This window comes from Ovis canadensis, chromosome X (assembly GCF_042477335.2).
Source record: "Ovis canadensis isolate MfBH-ARS-UI-01 breed Bighorn chromosome X, ARS-UI_OviCan_v2, whole genome shotgun sequence".
Classification (NCBI taxonomy): domain Eukaryota; kingdom Metazoa; phylum Chordata; class Mammalia; order Artiodactyla; family Bovidae; genus Ovis; species Ovis canadensis.
The window spans coordinates 143409249-143434718 of NC_091727.1; the positions used below are offsets into that span (position 1 = coordinate 143409249).

General features: G+C 37.2%; 1 protein-coding gene across 4 annotated transcripts in view; it reads left to right on the forward strand.

Annotated features, from left to right (window-relative positions):
• Window positions 1-16203, forward strand: part of LOC138930621 (uncharacterized) — a 371542-nt gene extending 355339 nt beyond the window's left edge. For 2 of the 4 annotated variants that reach the window (XM_070291125.1, XM_070291124.1), the window contains exons 3-6: window positions 8675-8771; window positions 9794-9923; window positions 10470-10567; window positions 14722-15927. In XM_070291125.1, the coding sequence (XP_070147226.1) occupies window positions 8676-8771; window positions 9794-9923; window positions 10470-10567; window positions 14722-15195 (798 nt within the window). In that variant the 5' untranslated portion in view covers window position 8675 and the 3' untranslated portion in view covers window positions 15196-15927. Of the gene's footprint in view, window positions 1-8674; window positions 8772-9793; window positions 10568-14721 lie in introns of all 4 variants that reach the window. The other 2 variants (XR_011446261.1, XR_011446255.1) reach the window with 2 other exon arrangements.
• The last annotated feature ends 9267 nt before the right edge of the window (window positions 16204-25470 follow it).

Here is a 25470-nt window from a genome sequence, read left to right on the forward strand (position 1 = left end):
TCATGTATATTTTTATGTCCTGGCATAATTTTAATGTCTTTCTGAAGTATTTTCCTGGTCTTGAAAACTCGTATGATTTCCTAGTTTATTAGAAAAAAAAAAAAAAAACTCCACTATTGAACTCTCTGGTGGCAATTTTAAAGCTGATCAGAATTTACGTGTTCTGTATTACTCTTACTAAGATATTTTGCCTTGGATTTCATTAATTGTCTTTGCAAATGAAATGTTTCCCTTGAGTGATATTTTATGTTAAAATTATGTTGCATTTGATTTCAAAAGCAACTTAATCAAGGTAACATCTTGTATGAGATTTAAGCCTCACCTCCCAACGGAACCATGAAACAGTTACAAAAATAATGAATTGCATCTTATATAGTCTTTATTGCTACTTTAAAATATTTTATAACTTTAAATGTAATATAATCTATAGAAATTTTGAATTACCAGTTGTACAACAGAGACTAATATTGTAAACCAACTATACTTCAAAACAATAAAAAAGAGTAAATGCTCATAAAAAAAATGAATAATATATTCAGTTTGGGTTGAAATAACATATCTCCAAAAAGTAATTTGTTTTCACAAATTAGATTGGTTCCTCACATACAAGATCATTAAACACGAAGGAGGAAGTTATTGGATATTGTATGCCCTGTAGGAATAGTTTGTTTGTTTGTTTCCAGAATTACTGAGCTCAATTCACTGACTGAAGAGGAAGATAGTTAATAATGGGGGAAAAAGGACAGTGTCACTCTTTTTTCTTAACGACTTCATGCTCTTTCTACCTGTTTTCCATATTTGTTGGTTATAAGTCAGATGAAACTTAAAATTTAAACTAGGTTCCTTCAGGGATTCTTGTAATTACTCAGGTTAGTGACATGGCTATATGATTATCTCTGACGGAAAGTTATTTAGAGGCATGGTCACACCCGTGACTAATATTGTATGGATAAAACAGTTTTGTTTTTGTTTTGTTTGTTTGGAAAAAGGCAAACATACAATCTTTACATCTTTTATTTTCTATCATAAAGGAAAGTTTTCAAAATACTAGGGTGCTTATCTACTAAAATTTTGGACTAACAAAAGTTAATGGACTGTTATTTAGTTGTTAAGAAATTTTAAATCATTTAACTGGTTAATTTAAACAAGGTAATTTTGGATGGATCTATTTTTTTTTCCTTTTATCTTTATAATAGCTAAGACAACCACATAGAAATCACAGAATGTTCAAGCAGGAAGTAACACAGAGACATATTGACCCTCACAATTTTTTCTGCAGATCCAAGGGACTCTTTTCTAAGAAATTCCAAGCAAACTTCTTTTTCCATCTAACTAGTTGTATTCTCATATGGGAATACGTATACATTCTCATATTCTAGTTTGGAGCAGTTCCAGTTTATGCCTCATATTTTGGAATAGTTATTACCAGCATCCCCTTTTCTCTCTTAAATGTGTCCTAATTGCTTAGATTATAATACATATAGTATGCTTACCTACTTATTGCACTGAATTGGGCATATTCTTACTTGTAAAAATAACTTACCCTTAAAAATAACTGCTGGCAATAAATTTGTTGTTTTTCTAGTTTCTAAGTCATGTCTTACTCTTTGTGACCCCCATAGATTGTAGCCTGCCAGGTTTCTCTGTCCATGGGATTTTCCAGGCAACAATATTGGAGTAGGTTGCCATTTCCTTCTCCAGAGGATATTCCTGACCCAAGGATTGAACCTACATCCCCTGCATTGGTAGGTGGGTACTTTACTACTGAACCACCCGGCAATAAATGGTGTTATGTAAGTTATCTTAGGCCTAATTCACATGAGCTATCCTAGAGTTTAGAGATAGAGTTATCTTTTCCCAAAGCACAAGGGCTTCATCAAAGAGGTATAAAAAACTGAATAAAAGTCAGTATACATGGCAAGATCAATATTCAATGATTGATGGGGAAATGATCACAAAATCTGTCCTTGCTCTTTCTAAATGTCTTAATATCTCTTTAACCTTTCATTATTCTAACTCCAAAATACAATATATCTTTATCTATTAATGATGTTTGTCTCCCTGCTTAAAAGCAGCTATTCCATAAACAAACACTTTAATTGGTGATAGGTAGAAATATTTGGAAAATTTAGTTGGAGAAAAATAATTTTGTCTAATTGTAAAGACAGGGATAGAATTTCTAACAAAATGCCTTTTATTATAAAAAAGAGGTAATTTTTAGCCAGATAAGTTTCTAAACATAGTAGAGTATTTATTTTACGGAGCAAACTTAGAATACTACCTCCGCCCCACGCCAGTCTAGAAAGCCAGAAATTCACTGGCTCTTTTCCTTAAACGTATAAATTATCTTCTAGACACTGAATATATTAATACTCATATCAATAACCTCAGATATGCAGATGAGACCACCCTTACAGCAGAAAGTGAAGAGAAGCTAAAAAGCCTCTTGATGAAAGTGAAAGAGGAGAGCAAAAAAGTTGGCTTAAAGCTCAACATTCAGAAAACTAAGATCATGGAATCCGGTCCCATCACTTCACGGGAAATAGATGGGGAAACAGTGGAAACAGTGTCAGATTTTATTTTTCTGGGCTCCAAAATCACTGCAGATGGTGACCGCAGCCATGAAATTAAAAGGCGCTTACTCCTTGGAAGGAAAGTTATGACCAACCTAGATAGTATATTCAAAAGCAGAGACATTGCTTTGCCGACTAAGGTCCATCTAGTCAAGGCTATGGTTTTTCCTGTGGTCATGTATGGATGTGAGAGTTGGACTGTAAAGAAGGTTGAGCACCAAAGAATTGATGCTTTTGAACTGTGGTGCTGGAGAAGATTATTGAAAGTCCCTTGGATTGCAAGGAGATCCAACCAGTCCATTCTGAAGGAGATCAGCCCTGGGATTTCTTTGGAAGGAATGGTACTAAAGCTGAAACTCCAGTACTTTGGCCACCTCATGCGAAGAGTTGACTCATTGGAAAAGAATCTGATGCTGGGAGGGATTGGGGGCAGGAGGAGAAGGGGATGACAGAGGATGAGATGGCTGGATGGCATCACCGATTCGATGGACATGAATCTGAGTGAACTCTGGGAGTTGGTGATGGACAGGGAGGCCTGGTGTGCTGCGATTCATGGGGTCACAAAGAGTCGGACACGACTGAGAGACTGAACTGAACTGAACTAAAATACTTTACAATATTGTGATGGTTTTTGCCATACGTTCACATGAATCAGCCATGGGTGTACATGTGTTCCCCATCATGAACCCCCCTCCCACCTCCCTCCCCATCACATCCCTCAGGGTCATTCCAGTGCACCATCCCTGAGCACCATGTCTCATGCATTGAATCTGGACCGGCAATCTATTTCATATATGATAATATACATGTTTCAATGCTATTCTCTCAAATCATCCCACCCTCACCTACTCCCACAGAGTCCGAAATCTGTTCTTTACATCTGTGTCTCTTTTACTAGCTAGCATATAGGGTCATCATTACCATCTTTATAAATTCCATATATATGCTTAATATACTGTATTTTTTTTCTTTTTTTTTTTTTGCTGTCTTACTTCACTCTGTATAATAGGCTCCAATTTCATCCACCCCATTAGAACTGATTCGAATGCATTAATTTTAATGGCTGAGTAATATTCCATTGTGTATATAAACCACAGCTTTCTTATCTATTTATCTGCCAATGGACATCTAAGTTGATTCCATGTCCTGGCTATGGTAAACAGTGCTGCGGTGAACACTGGGGTACACGTGTCTCCTTCAGTTCTGGATTTCTCAGTGTGTATGCCCAGCAGTGGGATTGCTGAGTCATATGGCAGTTCTATTTCCAGCTCTTTACGGAATCTCCACACTGTTCTCCATAGTGGTTGTACTAGTTTGCATTCCCACCAACAGTGTGAGAGTGTTCCTTTTTCGCCACACCTTCTCCAGCATTTATGGTTTCTAGGCTTTTTGATAGCAACCATTCTGACCAGCATGAGATAGTACCTCATTGTGGTTTTGATTTGCATTTCTATGATAATGAGTGATGTTGAGTGATTTTTAATGTGTTTGTTAGCCATCTGTATGTCTTCTTTGCAGAAATATCTGTTTAGTTCTTTGGCCTTACATGGTTTTACATGTAGATCTTTAATCCATCTTGAAATTATTTTTGTGTACAGTGCTAGAAAGTATTGTAGCTTCATTCTTTTATAAGTGGTTGACCAGTTTTCCCAGCACCTCTGGTTAAAGAGACTGTCTTTAATCCATTGTATATTCTTGCCTCCTTTGTCAAAGATAAGGTGTCCATAGGTGCGTGAATTTTTCTCTGGGCTTTCTATTTTGTTCCATTGATTTATATTTCTGTCTTTGTGCCAGTACCATACTGTCTTGATGACTGTGGCTTTGTAGTAGAGCCTGAAGTCAGACAGGTTGCTTCCTCCAGTTTCATTCATCTTTCTCAAGATTGCTTTGGCTATTCGAGGTTTTTTTCTATTTCCATACAAATTGTGAAGTTATTTGCTCTAGTTCTGTGAAAAATTTTGTTGGTAGCTTGATAAGGATTGCATTGAATCTATTGATTGCTTTGGGTAGTACCCTCATTTTCACTATATTGATTCTTCTGATCCATGAACATGGCATATTTCTCCATCTATTTGTGTTCTCTTTGATTTCTTCCATTAGCTTTTTATAGTTTTCTATATATAGGTAGTTTGTTTCTTTAGGTATATTTATTCTTAAGTACTCTATTATTTTCATTGCAGTGGTAAATGGAATTGTTTCCTTAATTTCTCTTTTCTTTCCTCATTATTAGTGTATAGGAATGCAAGGGATTTCTGTGTGTTGATTTTATATCCTGCAACTTTACTATATTCATTGTTTAGCTCTGGCAATTTTCTGGTGGAGTCTTTAAGGTATTCTATGCAGAGGATCACATCATCTGCAAACAGTGAGAGTTTCACTTCTTTTCCAATCTGGATTCCTTTTATTTATTTTTCTTCTCTTATTGCATTGCTAAAGCTTCCAATTCTATGTTGAAAAGTAGCAGTGAAAGTGGGCACCCTTGTCTTGTCCTGACTTTAGGGGAAATGCTTTCAATTTTTCACCATTGAGGATAATGTTTGCTGTGGGTTTGTCATATATAGCTCTTATTATGTTGAGTTATATGCCTTCTATGCCTGCTCTCTGAAGTGCTTTTATCATAAATGGATGTTGAGCTGTGTTAAAGGCTTTTCTCTTCTACTATGGAGATAATCACATGGTTTTTATCTTTCAATTTGCTAATGTGGTGTATCACAATAATTGATTTGCAAATATTGAAGATTCCTTGCATCCCTAGGATAAAGCCCACTTGGTAATGATAAATGATCTTTTTTATATTTGTTGGATTCTGTTTGCTATAATTGTGTTAAGGATTTTTGCATCTATATTCATCAGTGATATTGGCCTGCAGTTTTGTTTTTTTGTGGTATTTTCATCGGGTTTTATTATTAGAGTGATGGTGGCCTCATAGAATGAGTTTGAAAGTTTACCTTCCTCTGCAATTTTCTGGAAGAGTTTGAGTAGGATAGGTGTTAGCTCTTCTCTAAATTTTTGTAGAATTCAGCTGTGAAGCTGTCTGGTCCTGGGATTTTATTTGTTGGAAGATTTTTGATTACAGTTTCTATTTCCATGCTTGCAATGAGTTTTTAAAAATTTTGTATTTCTTCTTGGTTCAGTTTTGGAAGGTTATGCTTTTGTAAGAATGTGTCCATTTCTAGCAAGTTGTCCATATTATTGCCATATAGTTGCTGATAGTTGTGTCTTATGATCCTTTGTATTTCTGTGTTGTCTGTTGTGATTTCTCCATTTTCATTTCTAATTTTGTTGATCAGATTTGTCTCCCCTCTTTTTCTTGATGAGTCTGGCAAATGGTTTGTTTATTTTATTTATCTTCTGAAACAACCAGATTTTATCTTTGTTTATTTTTGCTATGGTCTCCTTTGTTTCTTTTTCATTTATTTCTGCCCTAATTTTTTATGATTTCTTTCCTTCTACTAACCCAGGCATTCTTCATTTCCTCTTTTTCTAGTTTCCTTAGGTTTAGGGCTAGGTTATTTATTTGATTTTTCTCTTGTTTCTTGAGGTAAGGTTGCATTATTACAAACCTTCCCCTTAGCACTGATTTCATTGAATCCCATAGGTTTTGGGTTGTTGTGATTTCATTTTCATTTGTTTCTATGCATATTTTGAATTCTTCTTTGATTTCTTCTGTGATCTGTTGGTTATTCAGAAGCATGTTGTTTAGCCTCCACATGTTTGTATTTTTAATAGTTTTCCTGTAGTTGACTTCTAATCTTACCTCGTTGTGATCAGAAAAGATGCTTGCAATGGTGTCAATTATTTTGAATTTACCAAGGCTAGATTTATGGCCCAGGATGTGATCTATGCTAGAGAAGGTTCTGTGTGCACTTGAGAAAAAGGTGAAATTCATTGCTTTGGGGTGAAACGTCTTACAGATATCAATTAGGTCTAACTGGTCCATTGTATAATTTAAAGTTTGTGTTTCCTTGCTAGTATTCTGTTTAGTTAATCTATCCATAAGTGTGAGTGGGGCATTAAAGTCTCCCACTACTATTGTGTTACTGTTAATCTCCACTTTCACACTTGTTAGCATTTGCCTTACATATATTGGTGCTCCTAAATTGGGTGCTTATATATTTATAATTGTTATATTTTTTTCTTGGATTGATCCTTTGATCATTACGTAGTGTCCTTCCTTGTCTCTTTTCACAGACTTTATTTCAAAGGCTATTTATTCTGATATGAGTATTGCTACTCCTGCTTTCTTTTGGTCTCTATTTGTGTGGAATATCTTTTTCCAGCCCTTCACTTTCAGTCTGTATGTGTCCCTTAGTTTCAGGTGGGTCTCTTGTAGACAGCATATATAGGGATCTTGTTTTATTATCCATTCAGAAAGACTTTATCTTTTGGTTGGGGCATTCAACACATTTACATTTAAGGTAATTATTGATAAGTACGATCCTGTTGCCATTTACTTTATTTTGGTGGGTTCGGGTTATACACCCTTTTTGTGTTTCCTGTCTAGAGAGTATCCTTTAGTATTTGTTGAAGAGCTGGTTTGGTGGTGCTGTATTCTCTTAGCTTTTGTTTATCTGTAAAGCTTTTAATTTCTCCTTCATATTTGAATAAGATCCTTGCTGGGTACAGTAATCTGGGTTGTGGGTTTTTCTCTTTCATCACTTTAAGTATATGCTGCCATTCCCTTCTGGCCTGCAGAGTTTCTATTGAAAGATCAGCTGTTATCCTTATGGGGATCCCCTTGTGAGTTATTTGTTGTTTTTCCCTTGCTGCTTTCAATATTTTCTCTTTGTATTTGATGTTGTTAATTTTATTAATATGTGTCTTGTGGTGTTTCACTTTGGATTAATCCTGTTTGGGACTCTCTGGGTTTCTTGAATTTGGGTGGCTATTTCCTTCCCCATGTTAAGGAACTTTTCAAATATTATCTCCTCAAGTATTTTCTCATGGTTTTTTGTTTTGTCTTCTTCTTCTGGGACTCCTATGATTTGAATGTTGGGGCATTTAATATTGTACTGGAGGTCTCTGAGATTGTCCTTATTTCTTTTAATTTGTTTTTTCCTCTCTGCTTCATTTATTTCCACCATTCTATCTTCTGCTTCACTTATCCTATCTTCTGCCTCAGTTATTCTATTCTGGTTCCCTCCAGAGTGCTTTGATCGCAGTTACTGCATTATTTATTGTTGATTGACTCTTTTATATTTCTTCTAGGTCCTTGCTAAACATTTCTTGCATCTTCTCAATCTTGTATCCAGACTATATAACTGTAGCTCCATTTTATTTTCAAGACTTTGCATCATTTTTACTATCATTATTCTGAATTCTTTTTCAGGTAGACTCCCTATCTCCTCTGCTTTTGTTTGGTTTGGTGGGCATTTATCATGTGTTTTACCTGCTGAATATTTCTCTGCCTTTTCATCTTGTTTAGATTGCTGTGTTTGGGGTGGCCTTTCTGTAGGCTGTAAGTTTGTGGTTCCTTTTTATTGTAGAGCTCCCTCCCTGTGGGTGGGGTTGAAAGAGTGGCTTTTCAAGGTTTCCTGGCTAGGGAAGCTTGTGTCGGTGTTCTGGTGGGTGGAGCTGGATCTCCTCTCTCTGGAGTGCAATGAAGTGTCCAGTAGAGAGTTTTGAGGTGTCTGTGGGTTTGGTGTGACTTTTGGCTGCCTGTATTTTAGTGCTCAGTGTTGTGTTCCCACATTGTTGGAGAATTAGGTTGGTATGTCTTGCTCTCAATCCTGTTGGCTCTTGGGTGGAGCTTGGTTTCAGTGTAGGTTATGGAGGCTTTTGGATGAGTTCTTGTTAATTAATATTCACTGGAGTAAGTTCTATGGTGTTCTCAAGTTTTGGATTTAAACCTGCCTGTGGCTTTCAGTCTTATTCTTACAGTAGTCTCAATACTTCTCCATCCATACAGCACTGATGATAAAACATCTAGGTTAATGGTGAAAAGATACTCTACAGAGAGATACACCCAGAGAGGTTCACAGAGTTACATGGAGAAGAGAAGAGGGAGGAAGGATATAGACGCGACCAGGAGGAAAAGATGGGGAATCAAAAGTGGAGAGAGCAATCTAGCCAGTAATCTATTTTCTATGTCTTCTCCACAGCATGGAACACTCAGAGACTTTCACAGAGTTCCATAGAGAATATAAGAGAGAGGAACGAGGTAGAGGTGGCCAGGAGGAGAAGAAGGGGGTTCCAAAGGTGAGACAGATCTAGCCAGGAATCAATTCCTTATTGTTCTCCAGAGCCCAGAACATCCTAAATGATTTACAGTGCTGAGTAGAGAAGAGAAGAGGGAGGGAGGAGATAGAGGTGCCCTGGGGGAGAAAAAGGAGAATCAACGGGGGGGGGGGGGGCAGCAATCAAGCTAATAATCACTATCCTAAGTAAAAATGGGTACTGAAGATTGGATTTAAAGGTACAAAATTGATAGCAAAAAACAAAAAGCAAAGATTAAAAATCTAGAGTAGAGGTTAGACTCTCGAAAATACAATATTAAAAAAACCTCACAAAATTATAATTATATATATATACATGAAATTTACTTTAAAAATAAGGTCTTTTTTTTGCAAGCAAATAGTAGGTTATAAGAGTGAAAATTAAAGGAGCAATAATGAACTTAAAAACAAAAAATAAAAATTGCAAAATGATAATAGTAAAATATATCTAGAAATTTCTCTGGAGCTGTTGAGTGAGTGCAGTGTGGGGTCAGTTCAGTTTCAGATAGTTTCTTGTTCCAGCTTATACTTTTTCTCAAGGTCTATAGGCCCTTTCCAATGTAGTCAGTGCTAACTACTGGATGTTAATCTTTTGCACTTGCCACTTCCAGAGCAGTTTCCTCTTCTTTGTTTATTTTGGCTTCCTCTGTTTACAAGTCCCTTCAGTGTCTAACTTCCACCCTGAGGCAAGGGGGTGCAAGTGGTCACTTATTTAGACTAACTTCTGTTGTGCTGTGGCGAGGGAGGAGCACTGCAAACAAATATCACTGGCATGTGTGGGGAGTGCTCGCAGTGTCAGGACCACACTGGGTTTGCCCCTGCTCACAGCATGTGTGCTTTCCCAGTCTACATTGCTCAGGCTCCAGGTTGCTCTGCAGGGGAAAAGTTTAAAGAGGGCCCTGGGTTTCACGTGCACTTCCCAGGTCTAAGCCACTCAGGTTCAGGTTCTGGAGTACTCCGCAAAGGCACAGACTCAGTTGGGCCTGCGTTTTGTGCCCTTCCCAGGTCCAGGTCCCAGCAGCTCAGGCGACCACGTGCTTGGTGAGTACACTCTCTCAGCTGGGCGGTGCATCTTATTACCTCCTCAGTTCCAGCCCCTTGGTTTCCTGGGTGTGCCACAAGAGTGCCGTCTCAGGTATGCAGTGTGTCTCCTCTGGGGAGCTGATCTCTGACTGTGACCCTCCTGGCGGATGTCAACTGTCCAGGATCCCAGGAAAACTTCGCTAGTAACTGGGAGCCTGCTCACAGTTTGGTGGAAGATGCCATCTCTGGGACCGAGATTGCCCCTAGTCTTCTTGCTCTGACTGTTGCCCGACTGCCTCTCTGCCCCCAGCAGGGTGAGGGACCTGTCCACAACTAGCTAGCTCTCCTCTGTATTCACTCAATCTTTCATTCTGTGAGCAGGCCAGTCTGTGCATCACAGCTTTATGCAGGAAAGTTTTCTCTCTCTCTTTCTTTTGTCTCTCTAGATATCCCACAGTTTAGGTTGCTATCTCATGTCAGCTCCCTCAGATTGTCCTCAGGGCATTCATGTCCAGTCCCCACCCCATGCATGCAGCCCTCACCTCCCTGTTCAGCTCCTGGTTGCTGGTGGCAGATGTGAGGGTCTGGGCTACCTCTCCACTGGGAGTCATGGCTAGACGCATAATCTGTAGGGTTTTTATTTATTTTATTTTTTCAGATTATGTTGCCCTTCAAGATTCCAAACTCCCCACAGACCCACTGACGAGAGGATTTCCTGGTGTTTGGAAACCTCTCCTTCATGACTTCCTCCCCAGGGTGGGTGTCCATCCCTAACTTTTTTGTCTCTCTTTTCATCTTTTATATTTTGCCCTATCTCCTTTCAAAGAGAATGGGCTGCCTTTCTGGTTGCCTGGTGTCCTCTGCCTGTGTTCAGAAGTTGTTTTGTGGAATTTGCTCAGGGTTCAAACGATCTTTCAATGAATTCGTGGGGGAGAAAGTGGTCTCCCCATCCTATTCCTCCACCATCTTATGTTTCTCTAAGAGAAAACATCTCTGTTTCTCTAGGAGATAAATTCATATTTTAAACTGCAATCATTGCTTATATGTGTCTACCCAAATTTCCCTCAGCAATAGCATATGTACTCATGTTCTGTATATACTGTTAAACATTTGGCCCTGAATAATTTACTAAGATAGATATTTACACTCAATCACCATATTTCATATTATCCTTCTGAATAGTTTGTCTTCTTGGTGGAATACTCTTTCCAAATATGCTTTCAAAGAGAATATTAATGTAAACACTCCAAGGCTGTGGATTTCTGAAACTATATTTTATTTATCTGTTAACATTTAAATAATAATACACCTGGATGTAAAGTCCTAAAGTTAAAGTTTCTTTCCATCAGAACTTTTTAGTGTTCTTATATCATTGTTTCTATCAAGAACAAAAAGAACGTTAGTATGTGATCTCCTCTTTCTATGCAAATGCTCCCCACATTTCCCTTTGATGTTCTTAAATTTCACTAATAAATTATTCACGCAGATTTTTAAAAAACTATTATATTTGGTTTCTATTAACCTGTTAAGCTAATGACTTTATATCTGCCTATAACTTGGGAAGATTCTCAGGCATGATTTTTTAAGAACTTCATTGTTCCATTTATTTATCCTCTTCTAAGGTTAATACACATGTTGATACTTGTACTCTTATTATTTTATTTCATATATCCTACATTTTCTTTTATATACATTTTTACTTTCCTGTTTCCTGGGAGAGTTCTTAAACCTTATTTTTTAGTTCACTAATTCCTTTTTTGAGGATATCTTTGGTCAGTCAGCCAATTTCTTCAATACTGTTTTTTAACTTATTTCTACTTCATTTCCTATAACCTCCTTTATATTGCTGAGTATCTGTACCATATTTACAAACTATGTTTATAATGATCTATTATCCATAAGTTTGCTTACTCTGGAATAGTTTGTTTAGTTGCTTTCATTTCTTTGGTTATGTTTTGATTTCTCAGATACCTTATTGTTTTTCTTGTTAGCGCATATATTCTTGTACATATAAGGTGCATTGCCTGCTGATATGTATCTGAGAGATGAAGGAAATCCTTGACCCTGATTTTGACCATTTTTTTGCAATGCACTCAATATATTTTCCCCAGGAATATTGTCCCTCAGGAAGCAGCACCACGCCTTGACATCAACCACTGCTTTTTCTAAGGGCTACTTTCCTTGTTTGTTGCCATCTAACTTAAAGCTCAGTGAAGAGAATGCTCAGAGTCCTAGTTGGCCTGAAATTAGTAGTAGTCGCCCTCATTCCAGCTGGGATCTAGCATTGCCCTAATAATATGCAGCCACTTTTAGTTGCTGCTGTGATGACACTGCTGTTTTTTTCCCTCATGTTGGTGACAAGAAAGGCAATGATCCATCAAGGTAAATGTAAAGAAGAAAAAGTGTAAAAATGAAATGTTTTGGGAGATTTGTCCATCCAAATTCATATATTAAATTCTAATACCCATCATAATGGTATTAGGAGGTAAGGGCTGTGGGACATGATTAGATCATGAGGACTGAGTCTTCATGAATAGCACTAGTGCTTCTAATGGGACTTGTGTTCTTATAGAAGAGACTCTAAGGAGCTCCCTCACCCTTCTGCCCAGTGAGGATACAATGAGAAGACTACCACCTATTAACCAGGAAGTGGGGTCTCAAACTAAATCTGCCATCACCTTGATCTTAGGCTTTCCAGGTTCCAGAACTATGAAAAATTAATTTCTGTTGTTTTTAAACCACCCAGGGTATGTCATTCTCTTATAGCAGCCTGAATGAAAAAACAAACAAACAAACAAACAAACTAGTACATGTCAGTCGCTCAGTCATATTCAACTCTTTGTGACACCGAGGACTGTAGCCTGCTAGGCTCCTCTGCCCATGGATTTCTCCTGGCTAGGATACTGGAGTGGGTTGCCAATCCCTTCTCCAGAGGATCTTCCTGACACAGGGATCAAACCCAAGTTTCCTGCATTTCAAGCAGATTCTTTACCATCTGAGTCACCAGGGAAGCTCTGAATGGACTGAGACAAACAAGAAGCTTTTTCTGACTTATCCCCTGACCATAGTGTTTGGCCTTCTTTGGAAACAGTTTATTTCTCCTCTCACATTTGGTCCCAACCAGATTTTGAATCTCCACGTGTTTCTTATTTTTATATTTGATCCTGGGATCCATCAAATTCTCTCTCATTTTTGTCACATCAACATGAATTTGGGTTCAATGGAGGGAGTTATTAGCTTCTGTTAGTTCATTCTCTCATCAGAAACAGGGCAGTTGCAATCTTTTTTTTCATTTATTAGTTGAAAAGATATAATTCTTTCAAGGTTTTTTGAATTAATTTACAGAGAAATGTCATACAATCCAATACATCTTTTAAAAAGAAAAAATGTATGCTGCCGCTGCTAAGTTGCTTCAGTTGTGTCCGACTCTGTGCCACCCCATAGATGTCAGCCCACCAGGCTTCCCACTCCCTGGGATTCTCTAGGCAAGAATAGATCAATGGAAAAATAAATCATGCAGAAACATAACTGCTTTAAGTTATAAAAAAAAAAGAATATGTTAATCATCATATCAATTAGAAAAAGGCTGTGAAAATGGATACTTATAAATTGGAATAAGTAAAGTGTTCACTTTATTCCATTTCCTTCCCTCATGGCTCAGTTGGTAAAGAATCTGCCTGCGATGCAGGAGACCCGGGGTTGATTCCTGGGTTGGGAAGATTACTCTGGAGGAGGAAATGGAAACTAACTCCAGTATTCTTGCCTGAAGAATCCCATGGACAGAGGAGCCTGACAGGCTACAGTCCATGGGGTCACAAGAGTCAGACATGACTTAGTGACTAAACGACCACCAACAGTGTAAAGAACAGTGTACAAATAGACTAAGTAGCTTAGTTCAAATTTTAGACTCATCATACTCATGGAAAAAGACAAGGATATCTCATCTTATTTTCTTTATTTATCCATTTCAGAGCCTAACTTTAGTATTACTGTGAAAGTGTATGTATATGCATTTTGGCTTTTTCCAACAGAAAATTATAGTGACATTTCATAGTTTGCATGTCTGAAATTCTTTGCTTTTATTACTTTGCTCTGTCAGTGAAAAGCATTATAAGAAATATCATAAATAAATAGGTGATATATGTATATATTACCATTTAGATTTGTTTTACAAATTTAAAATAAAATATTTAAAGGGGCTATTTAAAACTGAGTATCATTAGATACAGTGAACACACCAAAAGTCAGTTCTTATATGTTTTAAATGTATATGGAATCCATACTCCTTTTCTGTTCCTATTCTATTGAGCCCCTGAAGGTTTCATGGTAAGAAAAATTCATGGTTGGGGGGAATATAAGCATAATCGTGCCAGTTTAATTCCACATAGCTTGGAAACTCTGAGTATTAATAAAAATGTCTCCCTGGGACCTACAATATTGATTTAAATCAATCACACTATATTATACTTCAGTTGTTGCAACACTTGGAAGTCTGGATCTAGTAGTAATATAAATCTCCCTTTTCCAGATATTTTGTGATAATTTTATGAAAATTGTGCACTGAAGGCTAAAATATAAGAAACACAATTTTATCATAGACATCTTTCAACAGAATTTTCAAAATGCAAGTTTTTAGAGCAAGAAAATTATTATCTTAAAGTGAGTTAATAATGATATTTTAACTGATTTATCTATGAAGAGGGATTATTAGTAACCATATAGTTTAGAATTTGCTTTACTTTATTGACTTCTTTCTAATTTCAGTGTAACTAGGTTGAAGATTTATTAATGAAATAGAGCCTATTTCATAGAGATGTTTTATGAATAGAAAATAGGAAGTGTTTCAGGATGAATGTCCATTGTAAATATTACTTTAACAACTGCTGTCTTTTAAAATTATACATCCCCAGCTTCTAGTTCAAGATGGTGAAGTAGAAGGATGTGTGCTCATCTCCTCCTGCAAGAGCACTAAATTGCAACTAGCTGTTGAACAACAATCAACAGGAGGATACTGCAATCCACCAAAAAAGATACTCCATATCCTAAGGCAAAGAAGAAGCTGCAGCGAGACAATAGGAAGGACACAATCACGAAAATATCAAATTCCATACCCACTGGGTGGGGGACCCACAAACTGGAGAACGATAATACCAAAAATGTTATCTTACTGTTATGAAGGTTCTGAACCCCACGTCAGGCTTCCCAGCCTGGGGATCCAACAAAGGGACTGGGAATCTCCAGGGAATATTGCTTTGAAGGCCAGCAAGATTTTATTACAAGACTTCCACAGAGCTGGGAGAAACAGAGACACCAGTCTTGGAGGGCACAAACAAAATCTTGGTACACCAATACCAATAAAAGACTGGGTCAAAACTACCTGTTAGTGTTGAAGAACCTCCTGTGGAGGAGTGGGTCAGCGGCGGCTCACAGAAGGATGTGGGCACTGGCAACAGCATTCTGGGAATGTCCCCTTTGGTATAAATCTTCTTGGAGCTGGCTGTTAATCCAACTATAGAGCCAGTAGACCCAAGTGCTAGGTCACCTGATGACAAAAACCTACCAGGGAGGATTCACAATCCCACCCACCAGCAATAATCAGAGAAAAACTTTACTGAGCAAGGCCCTGCCAACCAGAGCAAGACCCAGGTTTTGCCACTGTCAGTCCTTCCCATCAGGAAGCTTGCACAAACCTTAGCCTCCTCCATCAGAGGACAGACAGAAGAAGCAAGAACCACAGTCCCACAGCAGCTAAAAGAAAAAAAAAACACATTACAGAAAGTTAATCAGTATGAAAAAGCAGAAAGTTATTTTGCAGATGAAGGGACAAGACAAAACCCCAGGAAAACAACTAAATGAAGTGGTGATAGGCAAACTTCCAGAAAAAGAACTTTGAATAATGATAGTGAAGATGATCCCAGATCTTGGGAAAACAATGGAGAAGATGCAAGAAATGTTTCCCAAACACCTAACAGAACTAAAGAACAAACAAACAGAGATAATACATTAGAAGTAATCAATAGCTGAATAACTGAGGCAGAAGAATGGACAAATGACCTGGAGGACACAATTATGGAAATCATTGCCACAGAACAGAATATAAAATACAAACCAACAAACAAGGAAAAGAGACCTCTGGGACAATATTAAATGCATTAACATTTGCATTATAGGGGTCCCAGAAGGAGAAGAGAGAGCGAAAGGACATGAGAAAATATTTGAAAAGATAATAGCTGAAAAGTTCTGTAACATGGGAAAGGAAATAGTCAACCAAGTACAGGAAGCACAAAGAGTACCAGGCAAGATAAACCCAAGGAGCCACACATGATAATCAAACTGACAAAAATTAAAGACAGAGATAAAATATTAAAAGCAACAAAGGAAAAAGGAAAAAATAACATACAAGGGAACTCTCCAGGCTATCAGCTGATTTCTCAACAGAAACTGTACAAGTCAGAAGGGAATGGCATGACATATTTAAAGTGATGAAAGGGAAGAGCTTACAACTAAGAATACTCAACCCAGCAAGACTCTCCTTCAGATTTGATGAAGAAATCTAAAGCTTTCTAGACAAGCAAAAGTTAAGAGACTTAGCACCACCAAGTCATCTTTATAAGAAATTCTAAAGGAACTTCTCTAGGCAGGAAATATAAGAGAAGAAAAAGACTTACAGAAAATAAATCCCAGACAATGAAGAAAACAGCAATAGGATCATACATATTGATAATTAGCTTAAATGTAAATGGATTAAATACACCAACCAAAAGACAGACTGGATGGGTAGATGAAAAGATGTGCATGCATGCACTTTCACTTACCACATCACTCTGCTTGACCTCCCCCCAAATATATGTATTTATTTTATATCATCAGGTTAATCATGTTCCCATTATGGCTTGCAATTGTAATTATCTTTTTGTGTGGCTATTGATTGTCAAAACTGATAAACATCTTTTATTGTTGTGATTTGTAGTAGTGATTTAGTCGCTAAGTTGTGTCTGATTCTTGTGATCCCATGGACTGTAGCCTGCCAGGCTCCTCTGTCTGTGGGATTCGCCAGGCAAGAATACTGGAATTGGCTGCCATTTCCCTCTCCAAAGGATCTTCCAGGATATTCCAGGAATCGAACTCAGGTCTCCAAAGAACTGCAGGCAGATTCTTTACCATCTGAGCTATGAGGGAAGCTATTGTGATTATGTAACTATTATTCACTTAATATTGTTGTATCATGATTGGTCAACAGAAAAATGATAGAATTCTTTATCACCAAAACTATGGTTGAATAGAAAAACCTGTAATCACTTTTCAAAATCCAGATGCATATCAGAATTATCTTGAATTTTTTTGAAAAAACAAATGCCTAGGTATTGCTTTTTTCTCCTCCAGAGCTCCAGATATGTTTCTAATGAGCTGTCATATTTACAAACAACTGGATTATATGATGATCTTCTACTTTTATCTAGTTTTTTTTTCACTTGTTTTTACTTCATATTCAGTGCTCCCATTTCATTCAGCTTATGTGTTCTAATTTCTCCATCTCTTCTTTATCTTTTTTGATGTTCTTTCTCAAGCTTTTATCAAACATAGTAGAAAAGCTTTTGTATATATACATATATAAGAAAATTTATGAATTTTTGCCTTAATAAAAAAGTATGGCATTTTGATTCCACTAGTTTGACTTAGCATGAATAAAAATGCTTGATTTTTAATTTAAAAAATAGATATGCAAAGTTTTCCTGTATAAAGCAGGGAACTATAGCCAATATTTTGTAATAACATAAAATGGCAAAAAAAATTTCCAAAATAATGTATGTGTATGTGTATGTGTATAACTAAATCACCTTGCTGTGGACCTGAAACATTGTAAGTCAACTATACTTCAAAAAAAATATAAATATTAAGAACAAAATATGCATCCCCAAATCTTGTCATGAAGCAACAAAAATACACAGACCATGTTAAAAAGAGAAACATCCTGTAAAATAATTGGCTTAGATTCTTAAAAAATATTATCCTGAAAGACTTAAAAATAAGAGGCAGAATAACTAACTATATTGGTTATAAACAGACATAATTAAGTGTATTGTCAAATTCTTTTTGATTCTTAAATTAAAAATAAAATAAAAAGGGAAACCTCATACACTTTTAGTGGGAATGTAAATCAGTGAAGCCACTGTGCAAATAAGCCTGTAGGTTTCTCGAAAAACTGAAAATAAAACTACCATACGACCCAGCAATTCCAATATCAAAAAATATATATATTAATTTGAAAAGATACATGCACCCCCATGTTCATATCAGCATCATTTACAATTGACAAGAAATGGAAGCAACATTAAAGTATCCATCAACACATGAATGGATAAAGATGTGGTGTGTGTACACACACACATACACACACAAATTGGACTATTACTCAGCTCTAAAAAGAAAGGAAATTTTGCCATTTGAAACTACATGTATGGGTTTTAAAAGTATTTTCAACATTTTAATTATAATAAAATGTACAAATATAGTTATATGTATTTAAAGTATACAGCACAATAAGTTAATATACATATGCATTGTGGAATGGCTGCCATTATCAAGATAAAGAAGATATTCATCACTTCATGTAGTTCAATTTTTAGGGAAATAAGGATGCATAAGAGGAACTGTCAAAAAATTTCAAGTATACAATAATATATTATTTAACTACATTCATCATGTTTTACGGGCTTCTCTGGTGACACAGAGGGTAAAGAAACCACCTGCAATGCAGGAGACCTGGGTTCAATCCCTGGGTTGGGAAGATCCTCTGGAGGAGGGCATGGTGACCCACTCCAGTATTCTTGCCTGGAGAATCCCCATGGACAGAAGAGCCTGCCAGGCTACAGTCCATGGGGTCACAGAGAGTCAGACATGACTGAGTGACTAATCACAGCACCATGTTGCACATTAGATCTTCAGAACTTACTTAACTGTAACTGTACCCTTAGACATATATAGAGCTATTTCCCCCTCTCCTCAGTCCCTAGCAACTACCGTTCTACTCTTTTTTTACAGTCTTCATTCTTAATAAATGTTTTAAGTAATTTATTTATTTTTAATTGAAGGATACTTGCTTTACAGAATTTTGTTGTTTTTTGTCAAACCTCAACATGAATCAGGCATAGGTATACATATATTGCCTACCTTTTGAACCTCCCTCCCATCTCCCTCACCGTTCCACTCTTCTAGGCTGATACACAACCCCTGTTTCAGTTTCCTGAGTCATGCAGCAAATTCCTGTTGACTATCTACTTTACATATGGATGTGAGAGTTGGACTGTGAAGAAGGCTGAGTGCTGAAGAATTGATGCGTTTGAACTGTGGTGTTGGAGAAGACTCTTGAGAGTCCCTTGGACTGCAAGGAGATCCAACCAGTCCATTCTGAAGGAGATCAGCCCTGGGATTTCTTTGGAAGGAATGATGCTAAAGCTGAAACTCCATTACTTTGGCCACCTCATGCAAAGAGTTGACTCATTGGAAAAGAGTCTGATGCTGGGAGGGATGGGGGCAGGAGGAGAAGGGGACGACAGGATGAGATGGCTGGATGACATCACTGACTCGATGACTGTGAGTCTGAGTGAACTCTGGGAGTTGGTGATGGACAGGGAGGCCTGGTGTGCTGCCATACATGGGGTCGCAAAGAGTCGGATACGACTAAGCGACTGAAGTGAAGTGAAGTGAAATGAAGTGAAGTGAATGTAAGTTTGCATGTTACTCTTTCCATAAATATCACCCTCTCCTCCCCCTCCCCATGTCCATAGGTCTAGTTTCTTTATCTGTTTCTCCACTACTGCCCTATAAATAAATTATTCAATATCATTTTTCTAGATTCTGTATATGTGTTAGAATACAATATTTATCTTTCTCTTTCCGACTTACTTCACTCTGTAAAGCATCTGCCTGCAATGCAAGAGACCTGGGTTCAATCCCTGTGTTGGGAGGATCCCCTGGAGAAGGAAAAGGCAATCCACTCCAGTACTTTTGCCTGAAAAATCCCGTGGATGGAGGAGCCTGGTAGGCTACAGTCCATGGGGTTGCAAAGAGTCAGGAATGACAAAGTGAGTTCATTTTCACTTTCAACCTGTATAATAGGCTCTAGGTTCATCCATCTCATTAGAACTGATTTAAATGTGTTCATTTTAATGGCTTAGTACTATTTCGTTGTGTATATGTACCACAAATTCTGTATCCATTCATCTGTGGATGGACATCTGAGTTGCTTCCATGTTCCAGCTATTGTAAATAGTGCTGCAATAAACAATGGGATACATGTGTCTTTTTCAATTTTGGTTTCCTCAGGGTATATACCTAGGGGTGAATTATAAGAGACTATTATGAACAACTATATGGCAATAAAATGGATAACCTGGAAGAAATGGACAGATTTTTAGAAAAGTTCAATCTTTCAAGAATGAAACAGAAAGAAATAGAAATTATGAACAACCCAATTGCAAGCACTGAAATTGAGACTGTGATAAAAAATCTCCAAAAAAAAAAAAAAAAAAAGCCCAGGACCAAATGGCTTCACAGGAGAATTCAATCAAATATTTCTATCAAACGGTGGCTCAAACAGTAAAGCATTTGCCTGCAATGCGGGAGACCAGGGTTCAATCCCTGGATTGGGAAGATCCCCTGGAGAAGGAAATGGCAATCCACTCCAGTACTCTTGCCTGGAAAATCGCATGGATGGAGGAGCCCGGTAGGCTACAGTCCATGGGGTTGCAAAGAGTCAGACATGACTAAGCGAGTTCACTTTAATGCCTATCCTTCTAAAACTCTTTCAAAGCAATTGCAGAGTAAGGAACACTTCCAAACTCATTCTATGAGTCTACCATTACCCTGTTACTAAAACCAGACAAAGACAACACACAAAGAAAGAAAACTACAGGCCAGTATCACTGATGAACATAGATGCAAAAATCCTCAGCAAAGTTTTACCAAACAGAATTCAGCAACACACCAAAAAGCTCACACACCATGATCAAGTTGGGTTTATTCCAGGGATGCAAGCATTCTTCAATATATGCAAATCAATAATTTTGATACACCATATTAACAAATTTAAATGTAAAAACCATATGATCATCTCAATAGATACAGAAAAAGCCTTTGATAAAATTCAGCACCCATTTATGATTAAAACTCTTCAAAAAATGGGCATAGAAGGAATCTACCTCAACATAGTAAAGGCCATATATGATAAGCCTACAGAAACATTATTCTTGATGGTGAAAAACTGAAAGCATTCTCTCTAAGATCAGTAGCAAAACAAGGGTGTCCACTTCCATCATTAGTATTCAACATAGTTTTGAAAGTCCTAGCTACAGCAATCAGAGAAGAAAAAAATAAAAATGAAAGGAATCCAGAGCAGAAAAGAAAAAGTAAACTCTCACTGCAGATGACATGATACTGTACATAGAAAACCCTAAAGATAGTATCAGAAAATTATTAGATCTAATCAGTGAATTTAGCAAAGTTGCAGGATACAAAATCAATACACAGAAATCACCTGAATTTCTATATACTAGCAATGAAAAATCAGAGAGAGAAATTAAGCAATCAATCCCATTCACCATTGCAACAAAAAAGAATAAAATATCTAGGAATATTCTATTCCTATTAATTGGTCCCTTTAAAAAAATTCAGATTTAAGTGATACCATATTGTACTTATATATGTCTGTGTGAATTTTACTTAGCATGATGCCCTCCAGATTCATTCATGATTTTTCAAATGGCAGAATTTTTAAGCTAAATAACATTTCACTCTGTGTGCATGTGTGTGTGTAATATATAAACAATGAACTATTATTTAGCCAAATAATGTATATATTTTACTTATCCATTCCTATATTGAAGGACGTCTAGGTTGTTTCCAAGTTTTTGTAATTTTGAATATTGCTAAAATATCTCACATTCTCACAATGAATGTGAGACTCCAGATACATCTTGGAGGTACTGTACCTGGATGAACTTGGAGAATATTTAGTAAGTGAAATATGTCAGACAGAGAAAGACATACTATATTTTATCACTTATATGTAGAATCTAAAATTAGGACAAACTAGTGAACATATTAAAAAGGAAACATATTCATAGAGAACAAACTAGCACTTACTAGTAGAGACAGGGAAGGGGGAGGGGCATAAGTAGGAGATTAAGAGGTACAAACTACTATGTTTATAAGCTTCATACATATATTGTACAACACAGAGAATATAACCAATATTTTATAATAACCAGTGGTATAGTATAACCTTTAAAAATTGTGAATTACTATGTTGTATAGTTGTAGGATATAATATAGTAAGTTCCCTATATACAAACCTATAATTTGCAAACTTTCAAAGATACAACTGTGCCTTCCACCAGCCTCAGGCGTGAGTGAAATTGCAGCTTTCCTTCTATCTCCTATTGCTGAAAATCCTTCAGCTCTACCATCTCCCAGCTCCTCTCCCTCCTCGAGTCAGTAACTCTTCTTGCTTACTCACTCCATGCCAACCTCTATATGCCAGCTATTGTACTGTAATACTGTACTTTTCAAGGTACTGTACTATAAGATTAAAAATGTTTTAATTTTTTGTGTTTGTTTTTAAAATATTTTTTGTGTGAAATGTATTATAAACCTATTGCAGGACAGTACTATATAGCTGACTGTGTTAGTTGGGTAGCTAGGCTACCATTGTTGGACTTATGAACAAACTGGTCTTATGAACGTGCTCATGGAATGGAACTTGTTCATATGTAGGAAACTTTATTGCATGTCAACTATATCAATTTTTAAAAGGCTGTATATCTGTCAAATCCACCTTACCTGGCCTCCAAACCACCAAAGTTATGAGTGAAGAGGGAGTCCTTGAACTCTCTTTGCTCCTGGTAACTTTGATCCCTCCCCCAGTTCCATCATGAGGAGGCACTAGCTCTAGGAACTCTTGACAAGATTTCTCTTCAATCCTTCCACATTCACACTATCATTGAAAGCCAGGCCTATCCCTATGTTATGGAGGAAACAACAGAAGTATGTATGTCATATTTATATAAAGAAAATTTGCAGATGAGCTAACAAAAGGTTAAAAAATTATCTCTCCTACCTTGAAGACTATACCTTTATATTGATAAAGTCAAAACATTTTAACTATAGTTTTATATGCTGAAAACTGCTAAAAAGGCAAAAAAATACCAAATAATTATTTTACATATATGACTTTCTCTTTAGTTTGGTGGTATTTGTATGAGTAATAAAATAAATAAATAATTCATAAGTTTTCTAGGCAAGAGTACTGGAGTGGGTTGCCATTACCTTCCCCAGGGAATCTTCCTGACCCAGGGATTGAACCCAGGTGTGTAGACGGACGCTTTACCATCTGATCCACCAGGGATTATGTAATAAAACAAATACATTATTCATAAATTAGTATATATTTGTTCCATTAACTTGATTTTTCTTGCTTTCATTGCAAAAATTTTAACTATTACATTACTAGAATCAATATTTTCATACCCACAGAAAACTAGTCAAACTAATCACACTAGGACCACAGCGTTGTCTAACTCAATGAAACCAAGTCATGCCCGTGGGGCAACCTAAGATGGGCGGGTCATGGTGGAGAGGTCTGACAAATTGAGGTCCACTGCAGAAGGGAATGGCAAACCACTTCAGTATTCTTGCCTTGAGAACCCCATGAACAGTATGAAAAGGCAAAATGATAGGATACTAAAAGAAGAACTCCCCAGGTCAGTAGTGCCCAATATGCTACTGAAGACAGTGGAGAAATAACTTCTGAAAGAATGAAGAGATGGAGCCAAAGCAAAAACAAGATCCAGTTGTGGCTGTGACTGATGATAGAAGCAAGGTCTGATGTGGTAAAGAGCAATATTGCATAGGAACCTGGAATGTCAGGTCCATGAATCGAGGCAAATTGGAAATGGTCAAACAAGAGATGGCAAGAGTGAACGTCAACATTCTCAGAATCAGCGAACTAAAATGGACTGGAATGGGTGAATTTAACTCAGATGACCATTATATCTACTACTGTGGGCAAGAATCCCTCAGAAGAAATGGAGTAGCCATCATGGTCAACAAAAGAGTCCGAAATGTAGTACTTGGATGCAATCTCAAAAACAACAGAATGATCTGGATTCATCTCCAAGGTAACCATTCAATATCACAGTTATCAAAGACTATACCCCAACCAGTAACGCTGAAGAAGCTGAAGTTGAACAGTTTTATGAAGACCTACAAGACCTTTTAAAACTAACACCCAAAAAAGATGTCCTTTTCATTATAGGGGACTGGAATGCAAAAGTAGGAAGTCAAGAAACACCTGGAGTAACAGGCAAATTTGGCCTTGGAAGGCGGAATGAAGCAGGGCAAAGACTAATAGAGTTTTGCCAAGAAAATGCACTGGTCATAGCAAACACCCTCTTCCAACAGCACAAGAGAAGGCTCTACACATGGATATCACCAGATGGTCAACACTGAAATCAGATTGACTATATTCTTTTCAGAAAAAGATGGAGAAGCTCTATACAGTCAACAAAAACAAGACCAGGAGCTAACTGTGGCTCAGATCATGAACTCTTTATGACCAAATTCAGACTCAAATTGAAGAAAGTAGGGAAAACCGCTAGACCATTCAGGTATGACCTCAATCAAATCCCTTATGATTATACAGTGGAAGTGAGAAATAGATTCAAGGGACTAGATCTGATAGAGTGCCTGATGAACCATGGAATGAGGTTCGTGACATTGTACAGGAGACAGGGATCAAGACCATCCCCATGGAAAAGCAATGCGAAAATGCAAAATGTCTGTCTGGGGAGGCCTTAAAAATAGCTGTGAAAAGAGAGGCAAAAAGCAAAGGAGAAAAGGAAAGATATAAGCATCTGAATGCAGAGTTCCAAAGAATAGCAAGAAGAGAAGAAAGCCTTCTTCAGTGATCAATGCGAAGAAATAGAGGAAAAAAACAGAATGGGAAAGAATAGAGATCTCTTCAAGAAAATAAGAGATACCAAGGGAATATTTCATGCAAAGATGGGCTCGATAAAGGACAGAAATGGTCTGGACCTAACAGAGGCAAAAGATATTAAGAAGAGGTGGCAAGAATACACGGAAGAACTGTACAAAAAAGATCTTGACCACCCAGATAATCACGATGGTGTGATCACTAATCTAGAGCCAGACATATTGGAATGTGAAGTCAAGTGGGCCTTAGAAAACATCACTATGAAGAAAGCTAGTGGAGGTGATGGAATTCCAGTTGAGCTGTTTCAAATCCTGAAAGAGGATGCTGTGAAAGTGCTGCACTCAATATGCCAGCAAGTTTGGAAAACTCAGCAGTGGCCACAGGACTGGAAAATATCAGTTTTCATTGCAATCCCAAAGAAAAGCAATGCCAAAGAATGCACAAACTATTGCACAATTGCATTCATCTCACATGCTAGTAAAGTAATGCTCAAAATTCTCCAAGCCAGGCTTCAGCAATACATGAACCATGAACTTCCAGATGTTCAAGCTTTTTTTAGAAAAGGCAGAGGAACCTTAGATCAAGTTGCCAACATCCGCTGGGTCATGGAAAAAGCAGAAGAGTTCCAGAAAATCATCTTCTTCTGCTTTATTGACTATGTCAAAGG